The sequence below is a fragment of the Miscanthus floridulus genome, chromosome 12 (assembly GCF_019320115.1).
Source record: "Miscanthus floridulus cultivar M001 chromosome 12, ASM1932011v1, whole genome shotgun sequence".
Classification (NCBI taxonomy): domain Eukaryota; kingdom Viridiplantae; phylum Streptophyta; class Magnoliopsida; order Poales; family Poaceae; genus Miscanthus; species Miscanthus floridulus.
In genome coordinates, this window is record NC_089591.1 from 79295852 (window position 1) to 79315185 (window position 19334).

Genomic DNA, 19334 nt, shown 5'->3' on the forward strand with positions numbered 1-19334 from the left:
CAGCCCGGAGTATATGTAGACAGTGAACAGAGCACGGCACCATGCGTCGCTGTTGGCTACAGTGTCCGTAGCATCGCATCGTGGCCGGGCCAGCGGTCGCGTCACATCATCGGCGGTGTCGAGAGGCCAGGCGAGGTGCCTCTGATCTCTGTCTCAGAATTCTGATCGGCGAGCGAGAGCGATCAGGTAGCGGTGGCGGTGGCGAGTGGCGACCCGAGCGGGAGTGGCGAGTGGGCTGGTGGTGCATGTGACCGGGCGCTGTCCGCAGCAGGGCGGGCAGTCCATCATGTCCATGTGCCCGAATTTTGGCCTGTCTGGTCCGGCCGATTTCTCCTAGGATTTTGCGCCCCCGCGCCGCGCAGTCCTTGCCGGTCTCGTAGCTTTCAAGGATCGCCGGGAAGATTTCGCGGCACACGCCCGGCCCCTCGCAGAAACCAGTTTTTGCATCCAGCAAATCTTCAGCCTATTGGTTTCGACTTATACAATCGTGGATTATAAGCTGCAACAATATGCAATAGTATTTTTGTCTCACACCAAACCAGTCTTCTGGCTTATAATCTACTATCGTTTCAGCGGTAACCGCGCGCCCGCGTGTGTCCTCGTTTATGCAACGAGGTTTCTGCTAGCATGTTGTCCCCTGAAGGGCTGAACACTTTGTCAAACTCTCCTACCGCGTAGCAAGTCGGTAACGTCCAAACAGAAACTGCAGATTCACGGACGGCATGCAACTGCCAGGAGGACTGTTACTGGTTCATGCACCAGGCCAGGGAGTCAAATGAGATCCCCTGTCAATGCCATGATATCGGCTAACTGTCCTTGAGCACACATGCTCGTTGCTTACTAACCAAGCAACTACTCCAAATGACCGAGTCCAACACTCCAGTAATCTCTTTTTCGACTCTTCCCCCTAGCTAGCGAAGGAACCATCGGGCACTATTGCAAGCACGTGTCCAAACCGCGAAGCTGTTCGCCGCTTTGGCGTGCGGGAAAGAACGGAACAGTGCAGGCCAAACAAATCTCCGGATCAATGTACAAGAGCAGCGGCGCGGAATCGGAGAACAGGTCGCGCCGTGGACGCATCGCTAGCTACGGGGCAGCCAGTGGCGGAGCACCGCCGCGCCGGTCAAACGAACGGCCTTACGGGGGCGCCTGCAACTGCGCCCGCAGACTCCACGATTCGCGCGCGGCGGGGGTGTGCGTGTGCGTGTGCCGTGTGCGTACGTACAAAGCGTCGATACGAATAACGCGCGGCGGGCGCGTGCCGCCGCGGCGACGGCAGCGGGGGCGCGGTTGAGCCGTCGCCGTGCCGCTGGATGTTGTTGGACCGTCGCTCCGAGCCAAACGCCGCGCGCGGCTCCGAAGATACGATGCGATGCGATGCTCGCGGCGCTGCGGTCGTCTCGGCACGGCAGACAGGCGAACGGCCTCCACCGGTCCACCCATGTGCCGCCGCCGCCCCGCCGTGCGAGCGAGCGTGGCCGCGGCTAAATTAATGCGCGGGCGGGCGGGCGCGGCGCCGGGGCGCGATACGGGTGGATCCGCGACGGATCGGCCCCGGCCAGCGGGTCGGTTTGCAGCCTGTGCATTCACCGCGCGGCTGGGCCACCCTACTTACGTTGCCGTGGGGTGCATCGCGTCGCCGGTCGCGCCTGTACGTAGCCTGTTCCACGTGCGTGGTTGCGGCGCACGGAGCGGGCGCGCCACTTGGTTCGTGCACCGGCCGCCGGCGGTCCCGCTTATGTTCACAGTTCAGTACTCATGCCGCGCTGGCGTGTCGCCGTTGCGGTACTACTTCCAGTCCCAGTACTATGTATGTATGCCTATCCATCCGCCCCGGTGCTGGCGCGTGCATTGCATGCATACGGTGAGTCGCGGTGCCCAGCTAGTGCCGAGTCTCTTGTACGGGCTGGGCAACGGTGGCACGTCTCCTACTCTCCTCGGTGACGGTGAGGCAGGCAGGGAGCAGGGAGTAAGGGCCTGTTTAGTTTTCAAAATTTTTTTACGCAGTATCTATCACATCGAATCTTGCGGCACATGCATGGAGTACTAAATCTAGACGGGAAAAAAACTAATTGCATAGTTAGATAAGAAATCGCGAGACGAAACTTTCGAACCTAATTAGTCCATAATTAAACACTAATTGATAAATACAAACGAAAATGCTACAGTAGCCAACCAAAAAAAAAAACTAAACGCGGCCTAAAAGGAGGGAAGACCCGTTCCGTCTGTTCTGGATTCTGGCTGCCAGGTCCACGTCTCACATGCATGCATTACCCACGGAAGGTCATGCTCATTGCTCATTGCTCAGAATCTGTTAGGCGTGCTAGTGCTAGAAAAAACCAAGAAACGAAACGCGGTTGTTCTTGCTCCACGAACTGGCTTCCTGCCAGAGCCCGGCTGGAGAGGTTTTGTTTAGGTTGCGAGGTCGGCGTCGTCTCTGGTATCTCTCTCCCGGCCGGCCACTGCCAGACACTGCTACAAACAAACTCGCCCGGCCGGTACGTCCCGTTCTTCTCACCAAAAGAGGAAAACAACACACCCGATGGTTACGTTATTCCCGGCCGGGGAACACTACGACCAGCTAACGCACGGTTGCTTTCGCGCACCGTACACGCGATCGTACGCCGCTCTGTCTCACGCGCGGATATGCCAGCTCGCCGTCACCAGAGATCAGAAGAGGAAAAAGATGCTTATTAGCTTCGCCTTTCTCTCCGCCACGCGCGCTCCGTCGAGCCACCAGAAGGCAGAGCGAATACCGGGGAGCAGTGCGGCAACGCATCGTCCGTTAACTCTGCATCTTGGCCTGTTGCCGTGTGCACGCACGGACGCTGCACGCACGCGTGGATCGGATATGATCCGGACAGCATCGACGATCTCCCGTTCTGATCGATCGGACACCGTGGACGGGCGTGGAAAGCGTGACCAGAACGAACCCGTGCCCGGCCGGCTCCGGAACGGCAGGACTGATTCCAATAACGCGATACCTCTTGCCGGTGGTGTCCTCAGCCAGTGTACGCACGGCACTTGTACGCCGTGACGAAGTGCAGGAGCACTGCAATTTGGCCACGGATTCCGGGATCGATTAGGTGCAGATAGATAAAACAAGTCGCAAGTTGGTATGGTGCGCCGGCTGGTGTTGGTGGTCGTACTCGCTTCAGTCCTTGCATTGCAGTGTTACTATAGTACTACTACGTCGTGTACTCGTTCGAGTGTGCATGCACCGGCCAGCCCAGACGGCCAACGAAAGCCAAGCCAAGGAGCGCAGCGTACGGTGTCAAGTCACGGGCAGCTAGCCTGGCGTCGCAAGTTGCGCCGGGTACTGCGTCGGCCACGATCTCCGCCGTCTCTGATCGGCTGCAGACGGGGGAGCAGGAGCTGCCGGCATGGACATGACGGACGACGACGCTCGTCGACTGAAGGGTGGATGGAGCACGCAGCACGCTGCACGGCCGCGCGGGCACGGCTCAGCAGCCAGCCAGCGAGCCGCTCATAGCCGTCGGCGCGCGTCGGGCCATGCAGCCACTGTCAGCCACATGCCTAGGCGGCGGTGCGGAGGTGCCGCCCGCAGCAGTGTTTGACTACTGCACTCAACTGGCATTGTTTGTTTACTCAGTGCATGTTGTACTGCCTGCCATATACGAATAAACGTTTTGCCGAGCATCCTCGTTTCAAATGGTGCCGATCGGATTCGAAGAGAGAAAAAAAAAACGAATAAACGATTGTCATGATGGCTTTACTTCAGCACCCGACATGTGGATACATGGTGCTCTGGGCCTCTGACTCTGACTCGCACATACGGAGTACTCGGTAACGTACGTACACCTCGATTGATTTCATTATGCCAACAACCTTTTAAAAAAAAATCAATGGTCAAACATAAAAGTGTTTAACTTACAACAATCCTAATACGATATGTAAATAAAAACGGAGAAAGTGTTTTAAAAAAGAGACATGAGCGTTGAAGCCCAAAATAAATTAAAGGCCCATGGATAGTTTTAAGGGCCCGTTTGAATTATTTCTCTTCAATTATTAGCATATGTAGGTAATATAGATGGAGATGTAATAGGCATTACTTTATATTATTTTTTAGAATAGTAGAGGTGACATGATATTTTGATTTCTATGATAATTTTTAGAATCTTATCTCTTTTTTATAGTGCACCTCACTAGAATTAATATTAACATGGAATCTCCAAATGAATCTCTATTGATGGTATAACACAAGAATACTTCAGCATTACTAGCTCATATGTGTCACACTCCAAAAAAGAAAAGAAAAAAACTCGTCTGTGTCACACGTTTCAGGCTTTCAGCCACGTGGTCACGTGGCTATGTCCAAACGCGTGCGGTCACTATATTTTGCCACCGCTCTGGCCTCTGGCTTGGCATAAGAAACCCCGTTGCTTAATCAGTAGTAGAAACGTTTATGCTTGCATACTTGTCTAAAATCTAAATGGATCAAAGCGATTTACACATACTTGTCGGTGCATGAGAGGATCATGATTCATGGAAATAAAAGTTCTAATTCGGATTTGATTTTTTTTGTTTTTCCTGTCTGTGCTGAAGAATTACTCTGTCTTATCCGCTTAGGTCTTGTTTGGACGCACATATATTCATCTCAATCCATATGTGTTGAAGTGGATTGGGGCGAAATTGAACTAAATTGCATTCCATTCCACTCTAACACATGTGAATTGAAGTGGATACACATACATCAAACAAGCCCTTAGGGAGTGTCAAAGAGTTGTGCTACCGGTGCTACTAGCCTCTTATATATTACAGGGGCTTTTAGTAAGTCGTAGGACTCCATTAGCGCTGCATTTTCAACTAACAGGGGTTTTTATAATTTCATAGGTCAGAGAGCTGGGCTTTTTTAAATGTGATCGCCTGGTTAGCCAGTTAGGCAGTGCAAGAGAGTGCATGCCTGCCATTTTTTTTTAGCTGCCTTGAGTTCGGCGTAACTGCCAGGCATGCATATGCCTTCAGCCGGTGTTTAGTTCCAAAATAACTTCCTAAAAAGTGTTATACTATCCATCACATCGAATCTTGTGATACGTGCATAGAGCATTAAATGTAGAAAAAAAAACTAATTACATAGTTTGGTGGAAAATTACGAGACGAACGTTTTGAGGCTAATTAGTCCATGATTGAACACTAATTGTCAAATAAAAACAAAAGTGCTACAGTAGCCAAATTCCAAAATTCCCTCCAACTAAACACACGTTGAGTTTCAGTACTTGGAAGGACATGAGCAGTGTACTTTAGCGACCCAGAGAATTGGTCATTGGTCCTACGTACGAGCCTGCATAATTTAATTCGCAGGCCATAAAACTAATAGGTAGAATTACGTGCCGTTCGCTAAAAAAACAAGTCGAAATACTGTTCCGACCGATTCGTTGCGAGAAAAAAACTATTTTAATTAAAAAAACAAGAAAAAAATAGAATATAAGAAACTAAACAAGCTGAAAAAGACGAATTATATGAGTACCGGTAACTGACCACCGGAAAAGACCAAACGTACATGATGGAATGATGATCGCCCATCCCGGTCGGTGAAAGCCAGTGCCTGTTTAGTTGCACTTCATTTTGTAAAATTTTTCAAGATTTTTCGTCACATCGAATCTTTGGACGCATGCATGAAGCATTAAATATAAATAAAAAAATAAAATTAATTACACAGTTTAGACGAAATTCACGAGACGAATCTTTTAAGTCTAATTAGATTATGATTGGACACTAATTACCAAATAACAACGAAAATGCTACGGTACCTGCAAACTAAACAAGGCCCTAGAGAAAAGGGACCGCAAAGATTAGAAAAGCCGTCAGCAGCATTTGCCTTTTCAGGCTGGAACTCCATGGTTTTTTCTTCAGTACCATCAACGAAAAGGTGAACAAACTGGATGAACCAACCAAATGCATCCCTCTCCTTCGTTGTTTAGCCGTCGGCTGCTGTCCCTGTCCGCACCGCACCGGTTGTTGCCGTCGAGAATGATGATGATGATGACGGCTTACTTTCCTATCCTGGCGCCTCCTCGCCTTTATACTATCTTCTGAGCAACTGCCTAATGAGGGCGTCTTTTATGGCAATTTGCAAATAGCTATACAGATGAGACATAGAAATAATAAAAAATAAACATTTTAGTGCAGAGTTACGTAAGATGTGAGAGAGTTATTTCTAAGAAATCGTACTAGACTAGCTATTTAGAAGCCACTGTCTATTTGATCTCTCTCATTTATAGCCAATAAAATTCTTCGTAGAGTAGCTATTTAAGGACCATTGGAGACGGCCTGACACCCTGACTCCTCTTGGTTGTTTTTAATGTCCGCGCTAAGTGTCGACCGAGTAATCATGCACCATCGTGTGTATCAGTGTCACAGTGTGTGTGCACGCACTGCAGACGGAGCAAGGACCACGGCTTGTGCTTTCACCATTAACGTTGTCTCTGTTTGGTCTGGTCTGATCTCCCTTGGATTTCAATTTTCCAGGGACACAAGTAGAGGCGGGGCGCCTTTCGACAATAACCATCCTGAAAATGAAATGTTTAGTCCCCTGACCACTGGGTTTGTTTCCTTCTGAAATGGAAGCTATCGTAGAAAGCCAAAAACAGAAAGAATCAAACGCCTAACGTATGTACACATGTATGTATACTTGGCAGTTTGCAGGACAGCAGGAGCCTTGTCTGCTGCATTTTTATGTGCAGTCTGAAAATATACCCAATTTCAGGGGAACAGACAGACAGAGCCATAGTAAAAGGGATTCCTCGTAACATTAGGCCCGGATACCATGCTGAAATGTTTGGTTGCTACTATATACGGAGTATGTTCTAACCTCTGCGTTTCCTCTGAAAATGACGCCTATCCTGGAATGCTGAAACAGGAAGAATCAAAATTTCGAACCGTATGTACAACAAGGCAGACAGTACCCCCTGCATACGGATCGGCGTCCTTGCCTGCTTCAGCTCTGCACGAGCTCAACCTGCTGCTGCCGCTACATTTCTATCTCTTCCATCTCAACGGTGCCTTCGGCGAAGATTGCTGCTGCTGCAGATCAAACAAAAGAACATATAAAAATTCAGTGAATCACAAAATTTGATGACTTAATGTACGTGGTTTACGGCATTATTGCTACATGCTTCCAACATTTTATGTCAACATTATCTAAGGACTTGTCAGACAGCGCCAAAGAAGAAAGAATCGGCAGGGCGTGCAACAAAAGTAGGCGACGCGACGCGACGCGAGGCCTTTGCATCTTTCCTGCTTTTTTTTTTTCCTGCCAGCGAAGCTGTCGCTGGTAAAGCAGATAGAACAGAAACAAATATGAAATATCATTGCACTCGTCACTCGTCAGTTTAAGTGCACCGTACACTGATTTTGGTTGTACTGGCCGGAATTTACGTCTAATCGGAAAGGACTAAAGGAGCTAGGGATCTTGCTTTAGGTGATCAGGACAGAGTGTCATGTTGTGTCAAGATGCATTCGTTCGTGCTGTATCGCATTAGGGTTTAATACTTGCTCTCACAATATCCAAGCGACTAACACGTACGTGCAACACCCAGATATGTCTTCGGTGCTAATGAACTTATTTGTCCTGTTCCGAGGGTAACCACCACTAGATAGGTTATTATTTGTTCCTTTTTAGAAGAAAGTGTTCAATCGATCGTGATTAATTTTCCCTCCATTACAAATTATAAATCATTCTAGTTTTTCTAGATACATAGCTTTCGCTATAATATATATACATTATGTTTAAGTACATAGCTTTTATTGTATATTTGTCATAATCTGGAATGGAGGGAGTACTTAACAATTCTATTTAGTCCTTGCTTGGCTGCACTCTAATCATCCTAATACATATGTATTAAGGTGATAAACTAGTTAATTTTTCACCAAAATTCACACTAGAACATATGGATTCAAGTGCAGCCAAACAAGCCCTTAGTAAAAGAATAAGTGATGTTTTGCAGTTGGAGTCAATGTTCCTTACTTTGACTACAAAATAGTTTTACCATTTGAATATTTGGAACTGATACAAGTATATTTGTCTTCAAAGATACTAATCGTCCCCTTTTTTATACATAATCCACTCTCATTCTAAAAAATGACCTTGTCTTAAGACATGTACGATTAAAAGCTTTGAAAACTTTGACCATTACTTGGGGTATTCAAAATAGTAGTTGTCACATAAAAATGATATCAGTACATTTGCAAGAAAAATGGTTTTTAAGTGATTATATTTGATACATCTAAAAAAAGAATGGTCAAATAGATGTACCACTATAGGTTGGCAAGTAAACAGAATAAAGGATTTAGAATGGAGTGGGTACCCTCGGAAAAGAAAATTAGTTGAACAAGCGGCACCAAATTCAACTCAAGGCCCCGTTTGGCTTGCTAAAACTTGGCTGAAACTAGCTGAAAACACTATCCTGATTGAATTGTTGTGAGAGAAAAACATTGTTCCGGTTGAAAAAACAAGCCGAACAAACCGATTTATGGGTAAGCCGAACGGGCCTTTTTGGTGTAAACAAGCTAGCTATTAGCTCTCCAAGATTAGTCTTCTTTTATCTTATTCTATGGATACTTACCGAGAGGTGGACATTTAAAATGATTTTATGTCTTTAACTAGCACCTTGTGTTGACGATAAATGATTGCTCAAAAATGATTAACCAAACCTAACGAGATGCTAAAATATACCCCCTTTAATCTTCGCCCATCCTGAAATGCTCCACCTAACAGATATTCTCTCCTCCGATCATCCACTGGGAGGGAGAGAGTTAGGAAGCCAACATCAGGAGGAGATTTCTATGTGGATTTATCGGAGAAACAGGGCCTAATTCGCCAATCATACAGCACCAAACCACGCCTCTTGTCCTGGTGCCTCTCCTAGATGCTCTGTGCCTCTACGTGTCATCTGCCCATGCCCATGGCACGCTTGAGAGGTCACATTGGCATTTGTATATACTAGCGTAGATGCCCTGCAGCTTGCAATGACGACTCAGATGGTAACACATGTAGTGTTGTGGGAGGGGAGCATGTGGCTGCTGACTCTGCAGAGCCATATACTAGACTAGATCCTTATGGCCTCTGGCCAATTTCAAACCATTTACATATGTACGCCATATAAAACATGCTTCCTAGCTTCAAACATTTTCCCCATCTCCTCCCTCTCTCCCTCCAGTTTTGTTAGGTAGGAATAGATATTTACACTCCAGTTCACACTGCAAAGAATCAATGGCGTGGCGACCCAGCAGAAATAAACTTAGGGTTCCTCTAGTCTAGTCTAAAAAATGGACATGAAACTAGGCAGCAAGGTATTCCGGAAGTCAGGGAAAAATGGAAGACCCCGACCCGCCTCCCGACCCCTTCCTCCCCTTCCTCATCCTCCCCTCGCCGGAACCTTCCCAGCCTAGATCCGTCCCATCTGCTGCCTCCCTCAACCATTAAACACCAGATCCACTCTCCCCAGTGCCCGGTCTTCGCATTGATGGGGCGCAGTCCGTGCCGCATTCAAGTTCTGGCGGACTCGAAGCAGCTACAGCCAACTAGCGGTCGCCGGCGTCCTCGCCCAGAGGGGTACCACAGGGTCCCAATCTCCTTCTGGCAAGCCCAACTGTGATCGATAGCGAGCTTCAGGCACAGGGATGGGCGTTGCTTCCGGATTTGGCAGAAGATTTGAACAAGATCAGGCACAGGGATGACTGCCCTCAAAGACACCACTGCACCCTTGAGCACGCGCCTGCAGCAACAGCAAATGAGCATTGTTATCAGCGATGAGGGATGGGAGCCCGCCAAGATCCATCGACGCAAAAAACCAGAGATACAGGCAAGGGACGTTCAAACACCACACCTACCCACAGACAAATCAATGGGCTCTGTATTCTTCGGATCAAAGATGGAAGGAAGATGCTATAACTGTTTTTCCCCAAATCACTCTGCTCGGCTCTGCCGCTCCCTCCCTCGGTGCTAGAAATGCTACCACTCTGGGCACAGAGCAATGTATTGCACAAGGTCTAGACAACATAAAAGGATGGTCTCCACTGAGCATCGACATATCATCCCCTCCCAGAAACTCAGTCCACCTCCAATCCATCAAAAGTCTGACCACCGCTCCTTCCTGGAGGTGGTGCGCGGCCAAGATCCAATGGCGGCATCTCGGTACCCAGGCGACCCAAGGGCCAGGCCCGCTCATGGCTACTACGTTGTTTCGGCTACGGGCTCCATCCACAGGCGCCACGACGAGCTCATCAGCAAGGCGGCGGTGTGCTGGATCAACGGAAGCAGCCATGACACAGAGACCTATCACCTCAGTGATGCTCTCTGCCGCAAGCTCAACCTGCACCACGATGACTTCCAGGTGCTCAAGCACTTCCCTGAGCGTTACCTCGTCATCTTCTCTGACCCGACGGTCAGGCAGCGTGTGGTGGACATGGGGATCGTCCCCTACAGCGGCCGCGTCTTCCACTTCGCCCCATGGAGTGAGAGCCGCTTTTCCACCAACGTCAGCTGGGAGTTCCGAGTCAAGGTACACATAGAAGGAGTTCCGGTCCACTGCTGGGCAGAGGAGGTTGCTGCTAAGGCGCTGGGCAAAAGCTACATGGTGCACTACGTCGAGGAGAAGACCCGCTATCTGGAGCGCACCAGGTCGTTCGACCTCTAGGCCTGGTGCTGCAACCCCTGCGACATCCCCATCGAGGTTTGGCTCATGGTGACTGAGCCGGACAGGGAGCCGCCACACCACGATGACCCGGTCAACCTCAAGCGCGGGCATGTCTACCTCCTTCGCAATCACATCAAGGTAGTGGAGGATCTCTCCTTCCTGTAGGGCCGCGGGAGAGTTGGTGGTCCTCCGAACCGCAAATCCCGCAAAGAGTTCGACTGGAGCTACGGAGTGCCGGACACTGTAGGAGAGCACATCCAAGGTAGGCGCGACAACGACCATGGATGCGACATCAGGCGACAATGAAGGAGGGATGACAACGACTATGACGATAGACGCAACCACGGCAACCGTTGTCACCGAAGCATCTCCAACTGGGCCAGAAGCTCACGCTGCAGGGTTGGAGTGGATGACTGTGTCAGCTCCAACAGGTGGCACGGCTAGAGTGACTCCCCTCCTTGCAGAAGCAGGCAGGAAACACAAAGTCTCCAAGGGCCGTCACAAGTCTAGAGGGTCAAGGAACGCAAGGTGGAAAAGAAGCACAAGAAGGTCTCCTTTGCCAACGCAATAGCAACTGAGCTGAAGCCCCCAAAGATTGTCATCCCCGATGATAGCATCTTGCTTATCAAAGAAACCCAAAACACTCAGGGCTACGAAAGTGTGAAAAGTTGGGGGATGACTGATGAACAAGTTAACCCAAATCTGGCAACAAGTGGAGAGATATTGGCAGGACAACACAACACACATGTCAAGGAGGTGGTAGACATCAATGTCCACAAGGAACAGGACTTTCCATTCACCCCAAGGGAGTCTGTAGGCACATAGATGGAAAAACTCCACGCCACCAATGAGCAGACGCTGGGTCTAGTGCTAGGCCTTCTGCGCAGCATGCTGGTGAGCTCTCCTGCTGTAGACAAATCCTTACCAGTACAAGTTGATACTAAAGTAGTGAATGCTTGTTTAGATGATCAGCTTGCTGAAACCACTAAAATCAGTCAACCGCAGCAAGATTTAGACTAACTATTGAAACCATAGTGCAAGGGGTGCCTACTAAAAATCAACAGTTAATCAATAACATAGACAACCACTTACCTTCACCTATAGACAATTTCTTAGATTCAATCTCACTGCCCATAAGGCAACCTTTATTAGATGGAGGGCCCATGACACCTATGACAAACTCCACTAGCGCAACTGTTCCTAACCAGCATATAAATCCTACACCAAGTGCAAACAAAAGACATAGATCTAGATTAGCACAAAAGGTAGAAGCTAATTAAGGCAAAGATGCTATCCAAATTGCACAAGATCTGCTAGTTAAGAAATTGGGGGAGCTATCGGGTTCAGTGGTACAACAAAGTTCTGACGAATTCGGCTTATATGCGTAGCACTTCGATAGGCCCATCGACAAGTCAAAGACAGAGGCTATCAAGGTTCTCATTGAAGAGGGGGTCAAGCAGCGCAAGAAGGGAAACAACCGCAAGACCGCGACGGTGGCGCTAGGCTTGGTGGCCTAGGCGTCAACCTCAAGTAGTCCAAATGGTACATGTTAGCCCCTACAGGCAAGGGGGTTTGGGCTTGTTGCCCACTGTATCTTCGTTAGTTTGTCGTTAGTAGAGCCCTGTGTGGCTATGATAGTGCTTTCAAGCACTTGTCCTTCAGACTTGGTACTTTTCACTGGATATGCGCTTGCTGGCCTAGTAGGCTTCGGCGGATGGATTGTAAGCGTCATTGCAGTTGGACCATGGGGGAGAACTCTTTAGACCTACTGGCTCTGTTGCCTTCGGTCACCCCCAGTGCTGCTGGTAGTTCATATGGATTCCGAGTGTGTTGCTTTCGGTCGTCACCCGGGACATCAATGCAAGTAGATGTTTTCTGTTTTAATGTCAGCTAAAAATTATAGTATAATGTGTTGGAATGTGAGAGGTTTGAACGATGGGGCGAAGAGAGTGATGGTTAGAAATAAAATCTTTTCAACCGGGGCCACAATGGTCTGCCTTCAAGAAACTAAAATTGCATCCTGGAATCATAATCTCTTAGTAGAGACGGTTGGTCCAGACATGGCGAATAATGCAGTGTGGTTGCCCTCCATAGGAGTATGCGGAGGTATTTTGGTAGCAGCTTCCGACCGGTTTTTCAAGATAAGTTAGCCATATTTAACAACCAACACAGTATCAGCACAGATTAAAATGTTGGCTAATAATGAAGAGTGGTCTATTACTGGTGTGCATGGACCACAGTCTGACGCGGACAAAATCCTTTTTCTTTAGGAAATCACAGACATATGACAGCACGTCCTCCCGACATGGTTGCTACTTGGGGATTCCAACTTAATCCTTAGTGCTCAGGATAAGAACAACACGCGTATAAATATGTCGATGATTAATAGGTTCAGAGCAACAATCGATAACATGGAACTAGCGCCTCTTACTCTAAGGGGAAGAAAATTTACTTGGTGCAACGACCAATAGATGCCAACTATGACAAAAATAGACCACATGCTAGTTTTGGCAAACTGGCTAGATTTATTCCCAAGAACTGATCTACAAGCACTGGCCTCACTTGGTTCTGACCATTGTACTTTGTTCCTCCAAGGAGGTGTCACCTTTGATTTTTACAGGGGGTTCTGTTTTGAAGCACACTGGATTCATTTGCCTGGTTTCCTAGAGATGGTTCAGAAGACATGGAACAAGCCGGTTAATACACAAGACGCACTATTGCGGATTCATGTAAAACTATTGCGCACGGCCAAAGCACTAAAAAATTTGAGGCGTCAATGTCTCGATGGGTGGAGGATAAGTTGGGCTATACTAAACATCACTTTGGCAAACATGGAAAAGGCTCAAGAGGTCAAGATCACTCACACCAGATGAGATAGAATTTAAGAGTTATCTCAAGCTGAAGGCTTTAGGGATTATGGCAATGCAAAAAGCTCGGGCTCGTCAGCACTCTAGACTGACGTGGATCCGTAAAGGAGACACAAATGCAAACATGCGTAGAAAAAAGTCGTTCATTAGTTCACTAATCGGAGAAAAGGGTCCAGTAATCTCACAGGAAAACAAATTAAGTTTGATTCATAATTATTTCTCATCCATCATGGGGACACCAAGTACTAGATCCAAAGCAATCAACTGGAATGAGCTGTGATACACCCACCACGATCTTGAGGATCTAGATGACCCCTTGACCGACCAAGAAATCAAAGCGGTGATCAAGGACATGGCTGCGGAAAAGGCGCCTGGTCCAGATGGTTTCATTGGACCCTTCTATAAAAGATGTTGGACGATTATTAAGGGGGATATGCTCCAGGCGATCATGAGTTTCTATAACCATCGTACAACAAGACTAGGCCTAATCAATGAGGCAAATATTGTGCTGCTGCCGAAAACCCAAGATGCACGTTCAGTATCAAACTATAGGCCGATAAGCCTGATAAATAGCTTCGTCAAAATCATCACAAAGATCTTAGCTAATAGACTGGCACGCACGTGAACTCACTCGTCTCCGATGCCCAAAATGCCTTTATCAAGAAAATATGCATCAACGACAATTTCATCTACGTGTAGAGGGTCATCCAACTCCTACATAAAAAGAAGAAGTCGGCCCTCTTTATCAAATTAGACATCTCAAAGGCCTTTGACTCCATAGGATGGAGCTTCCTATTGGAGGTTCTTGAAAAACTCGGTTTTAGCAGAAAGTGGAGAGATTGGATCGTTGCACTTTTGGGCACGGCGTCATCCAAGGTCCTTGTCAATGGCCAGCCAACAAAAGAAATTAGACATGCGCGAGGTTTAAGACAGGGGGATCCACTGTCGTAGCTTTTATTCATCTTAGCCATTGATCCCCTGCAACACATCAGTAGCCGCGCAGAGAGGCGTTTTAAACCCGATACTTCCAAAAGCGGCAAATATAAGGTGCAACGCAGCGATTTTTGCAGATCCAAGGAGCAGAGAATTGGAGCATTTATATAAGATCTTAACCTTTTTGGTGAATGCTCGGGGCTTAAAATCAACATCTCCAAGACCGAACTCTTCCCCATCAGAATTGATAATGCTACGGTGGAGCAATTGATCCAAAACTTCCCTAGAAAAATTTGCAATTTCCCGGGGAAATATCTTGGCCTCCCGTTGCATATTAGGAAGCTGCGCAAGGTTGAAGTTCAACCACTCATAGACAAGATTGGAGCCCGATTGCCAGTCTGGAAGGGTAGATTTCTGTCCACTGCAGGGAGGGAGACTTTAGTAAAAACGGTACTATCTTCTCCGCCAGTCTATCACCTAACCGCTTTTTTGGAGCAAAAATGGTTAATCAAAAGGATCGATCGATTACGACGGAGCTTCCTTTGGAGGGGTGAAACATCTGACAAAGTCTAGGGGGACACTCGATCGTCAATTGGCCAATGACTTGTCGTCCGAAATTTAAAGGAGGGCTTGGGATCTTGGATTTGGAACGCTTTGCACGAGCGTTAAGACTGCGTTGGCTTTGGTTCCAATGGAAGCAAAGGGACCGGGTGTGGAACAGCCTCGACCTTCCCTGTGACAGCCAGGATAGAGAATTATTCGCAGCATCGACAATGGTGAAGATCGGCTATGGGAAGGTGGCCAAGTTCTGGACATCATCGTGGGTTGACGGGAGAACGCCAAAAAACATTGCACCGTCTTTGTTCAGGAAAGCTAAAAGGAAAAACATCACAGTATACAAGGCATTGCAAGGAAATAAATGGATTGCTCATGTCACTCCAGTGGATACGGTAAAGGAATTGCAAGAATATGTGACGCTCTGGGAAGCCGTCGAGCACATTCAGTTGGAAGAAAAAACAGAGGATAACATCATTTGGCGATGGACAGAGGATGGAGAATACACAACCAAGAGTGCCTGTGCAATACAATTTCAGGGGACTTTTAGTAAACTAAAAATGATGCCGATATGGAAAGCTAAGGCGGAACAAAATGCAATTTTTTTGCCTGGACCTTGCTGCATAAAAAGATTCTAACTATGAACAACTTGATGAAGCGACAATGGCCACATAATCCAATATGCAAGCTCCGTGGAAGTGATCCAGAAATGCCAACACACTTATGTAAAGATCACTGAAGCAGTGGCTTGGGCTTGCTACCATTGACACCGTGCGAATGGAAGGTTCGCTCCACAACTATTGGCGCAGATGTCGTTCAAAGATTGAAAGCAAGCAGAGGAAAGATTTTGATGGCATCTTAATCTATTATTGGTGGAACATATGGAAGGAGCGAAATCGTAGAACTTTCCAGAACATCTCGCTGCAACCGAGACAAGTGGCATTTCTATGTAAGGAAGACATCGAGGAGTACCAGTTGGCGATGAGATCTAATGCGCAAACGTTTTAGTCGCAGCAGTAGTGTTTTTGATGTTCCTATGTTGTATCTGGGTGTGAGTGGTTTGTCTTTCGTGTGTTCTTTTTGCTATTATCCTACAAAGGGGGTCCGCAGCGTTGCGTTTACTAGGCGGTGTTTAGAGTTGGGTTCTCCGGGCCTTGTGGCCAGAGGGGTAGGCGACAGCAGAGTCGGTGTCTTTCTCTTGTAATTATGTTTTGTTCCCGTTTTTCTTTTTTCCCGTCTAATAAAAATACGGCAAAATTTTTAGCCGCCTTTTGGATAAAAAAAACTGGGCAGCAACCAAGCTAATAAGGTAGTGGAGTACTACTGGGCAGTCACAATGAGTCCAACTAAGCACCAGAAGGACAGGACAGGTGCATGCATCCTTGGTCCTTCCACAGATTGCATGCTTATACAAGTCTAATAAGCTTGATCAGAAAATTAAAACTCTGCACTAAAAATATGACCCCTGCTAAATAAACACTAATCCAGCAGCTAGATGATGATGTGATCCGGCAACGGCAACCAAAAGGGCACGCGAATTCGGTTGGACCATCATTGCATTGCCTTCCCTCCCTCCCTCCTGTTCCTCCGCAAAGATTCTGGCGGCCCAGGCCGGGGGCTCGCACAATTCCGCGCCCCGACGCGCGGACACGTACGCGCCGGCCGCGAGTGCGAGCGCGAGCGCGTGAGCTGAACGCCTCGCACGAGCGGAGATGCCGCGGCAATTTCTAGCCAGACGAGACGACGACGACCGGGCCAGGTGTAACCGCCGCGGCAGCCGAAACGAACGGGCCGAACCCGTGGGTGCAGTGCAACTGGCCGGAATCCGTCCGGCGCCGGATCGGAGCGCGCACGCCCCTGGCTGTATGGGCTACGTGGCGACGGGCGGATCGGCGCCAGCGCGTGCGGCGAATCGGCGAGAGGATACGGTGCCGTTTGAACGACGTGGCGCGGACCGGAGACTGATCGACGACCGGCCGCCCGGGACGGACGCCACGCCAAGTGTTGCTTTGGGAGGACGCGGGTGTTCCGGACTTGGCGCACACACATGACATGCTGCGTGTGCTCCTGTCTGACGACGTCAAGTCGCGGAGACAGTGCACGACAACCCCCTTTGGATTTTACAGTACTCCTGTTCGAGGATAGGATATGGGATAGTCCTCAGGTCAGTGGTGTGGTTTCACTAAAGCCAGTGCATTTGACGAGAAATTGTCGGGCACATGCTCTGCTCTGCAGGATGTATGTATACGATCAGTGATGTGCTATAGCTGTTCTGAACTCACATTGCTACACATTTAGGACCAAAGCTAGTGAATCCAGAGCGTCAGTGATGTGCTATAGCTGTTCTGAACTCACATTGCTACACATTTAGGACCAAAGTTTCTTCAAATCCGGTACCCCAAGACCTGAAGCAGGTCGAGCTTGTTGGTTCCGGCTTCGTTCGGAAAACCTGAATACCTGTCCACCTGATGGCCTGAACAATCTGCTTATCTGCTACTAATGCCTATTACTTAGCTTTTGTCAGTGCAGGATTTGTTAACATAAGTATATATAGCACTACGGGTGTACTATATACAAGTCTCAGGTTTTTACAGTAGGTAATCGCCATGTAAACCACGAGAAATACCAGTTGCCAGCGCATACAAATTTGCGGTGATAGTCTAGTGGTCGTCGAGGACAGGTTTGACGCATCAGTATCACGAACACGTGCTTGCCACAGTGAGGACAAAAATAATTGTATACAATACAAGGAACAATTTCTTTGTTTATTCCTTTTTGCACGATGGAGCATCGAGTTATTACAGAGAAAAAACACCAATAAAACACAAAGAATCCTCACATACCCTCTCTTGATCTTGGACCAATTTTTCCAAGTACAATCTATTACTAGCTCCTAGGCTCCTAGCTAACAATGCCCGTGGCTTCCCCAGTTGCCCTCGAGGCCGTCGTCGTTGGGGGCGCCGCCTTCACGTAGTGCACGGGAGGAGGGACGCCCTTTACTCCGATGCCCCGGCAGCACGAACTGCCTGCGCGCGCGCGAGGGCACGGTCTTCCCGGCCGCGCCAGCCGGGCGAGTCGCTTTCGCCTTTTCCCCGCTGCCGACTTGCTCACTTGCATGCGTCGCGGTGACCACTCACCAGACGAGCTTCTCGACGGCCATGCCCTGAAGCAGCGGCCGCGCGTCGCCGCGCCCGCGCCGGGCGGCCAACGGGCCACAGCAGCAGGAGGAGGACGACGAGGAGGACACGCGCTGGAGGACGTCGAGGAAGTGGTCCTCGTCGCAGGGGAGCGCGATGGGGCCCGGGACGGCCGGGAAGCCGTACTCCTCCTCTGCCTGCCGCAGCAGCTCCAGGAACGCCGGGTGGCTGAGGTGCGCCACCCGCACCACGAACCGCCTCGGCCCGGACGACGGCGCCGTCCCTTGCACAGACACGGCGACGTGCCCCGCAGGCACCGCCGCCAAGGAGGAGGAGGATGATGAGGCCGCCTCCGAGGCGCGGGACCGCCACCGCCGCAGCGTGCGGCGCAGCCTGACGAGCGACGGGATCGTGATCGCCACCTTGCACATGCTTGGAGGCCTGGAGAGCTCGAGCGGGCGGTGCCTTGCTTCTTTGCTGCGTGGAGGCTAGGGCTTTTGCTTTGCTTTCAGTTGCAGTCGAGGCTGTGGAATTGGGAGGGACGGGGTGGCCATATATATAGGAGGAGGTAGTAGATGGCAATGGCGTCGTGGCGAGTGTTTTTTTTGGCGTGCCCGTGCGTGCACCGGACGTCCAACAGGACAGTGGACAGGGACGAGACTGCTGTTTGTCTAACAGGAAATGCTATACAATACACGTGTATTTTAACACAAAAAACACATGGATTTTTTAATCTATGACGTCTAGGGCCCACATGTAAATGCAGCGGTGGGGGCGCCGGGCGCGGCTCTGGCGGTATGGCGGACGTGGGCACGCGGCACGCCTGGGTGGAGCTGCCGTTGTCGATTTGGGATTGGCGGATGACGACCCCGCGCCTGATTTGCGGCCGATGGATGGTGGGGCCAGTCTCGACTGTGGGAGCGAGCGTTGAGCCCCGTGCGGTGACATGGTCACGAGCAGCCATCTGTTTTCGCGGGCTTTTACGACCGGCGCGCGACAAGTTCGCGCGCTTTTGCAAGCCAGCTGCTCTACCCTCCGCTGTCATCGAGGTTGGCCAAGCAGACCTTGTGAGTCCCGCCATGGTCTCTGGAGCGCGGCGGCGGCAGCGGATCCGGCTTCAGGTAGGCCTCTCCTTCTCTTATGCGATATGTGATTTGTCTTTCCATAGAAAAAATTATTTCCTA

The 19334-nt window shown here is 49.2% G+C and overlaps 1 protein-coding gene across 1 annotated transcript; it reads right to left on the reverse strand.

Annotated features, from left to right (window-relative positions):
* Positions 1-17803: 17803 nt before the first annotated feature.
* LOC136498642 (auxin-induced protein X10A-like) lies at positions 17804-18650 on the reverse strand. Its single transcript, XM_066494530.1, has one exon. The coding sequence runs from the start codon at positions 18579-18581 to the stop codon at positions 18147-18149; it is 435 nt and encodes a 144-aa protein (XP_066350627.1). The 5' UTR covers positions 18582-18650; the 3' UTR covers positions 17804-18146.
* Positions 18651-19334: the final 684 nt, after the last annotated feature.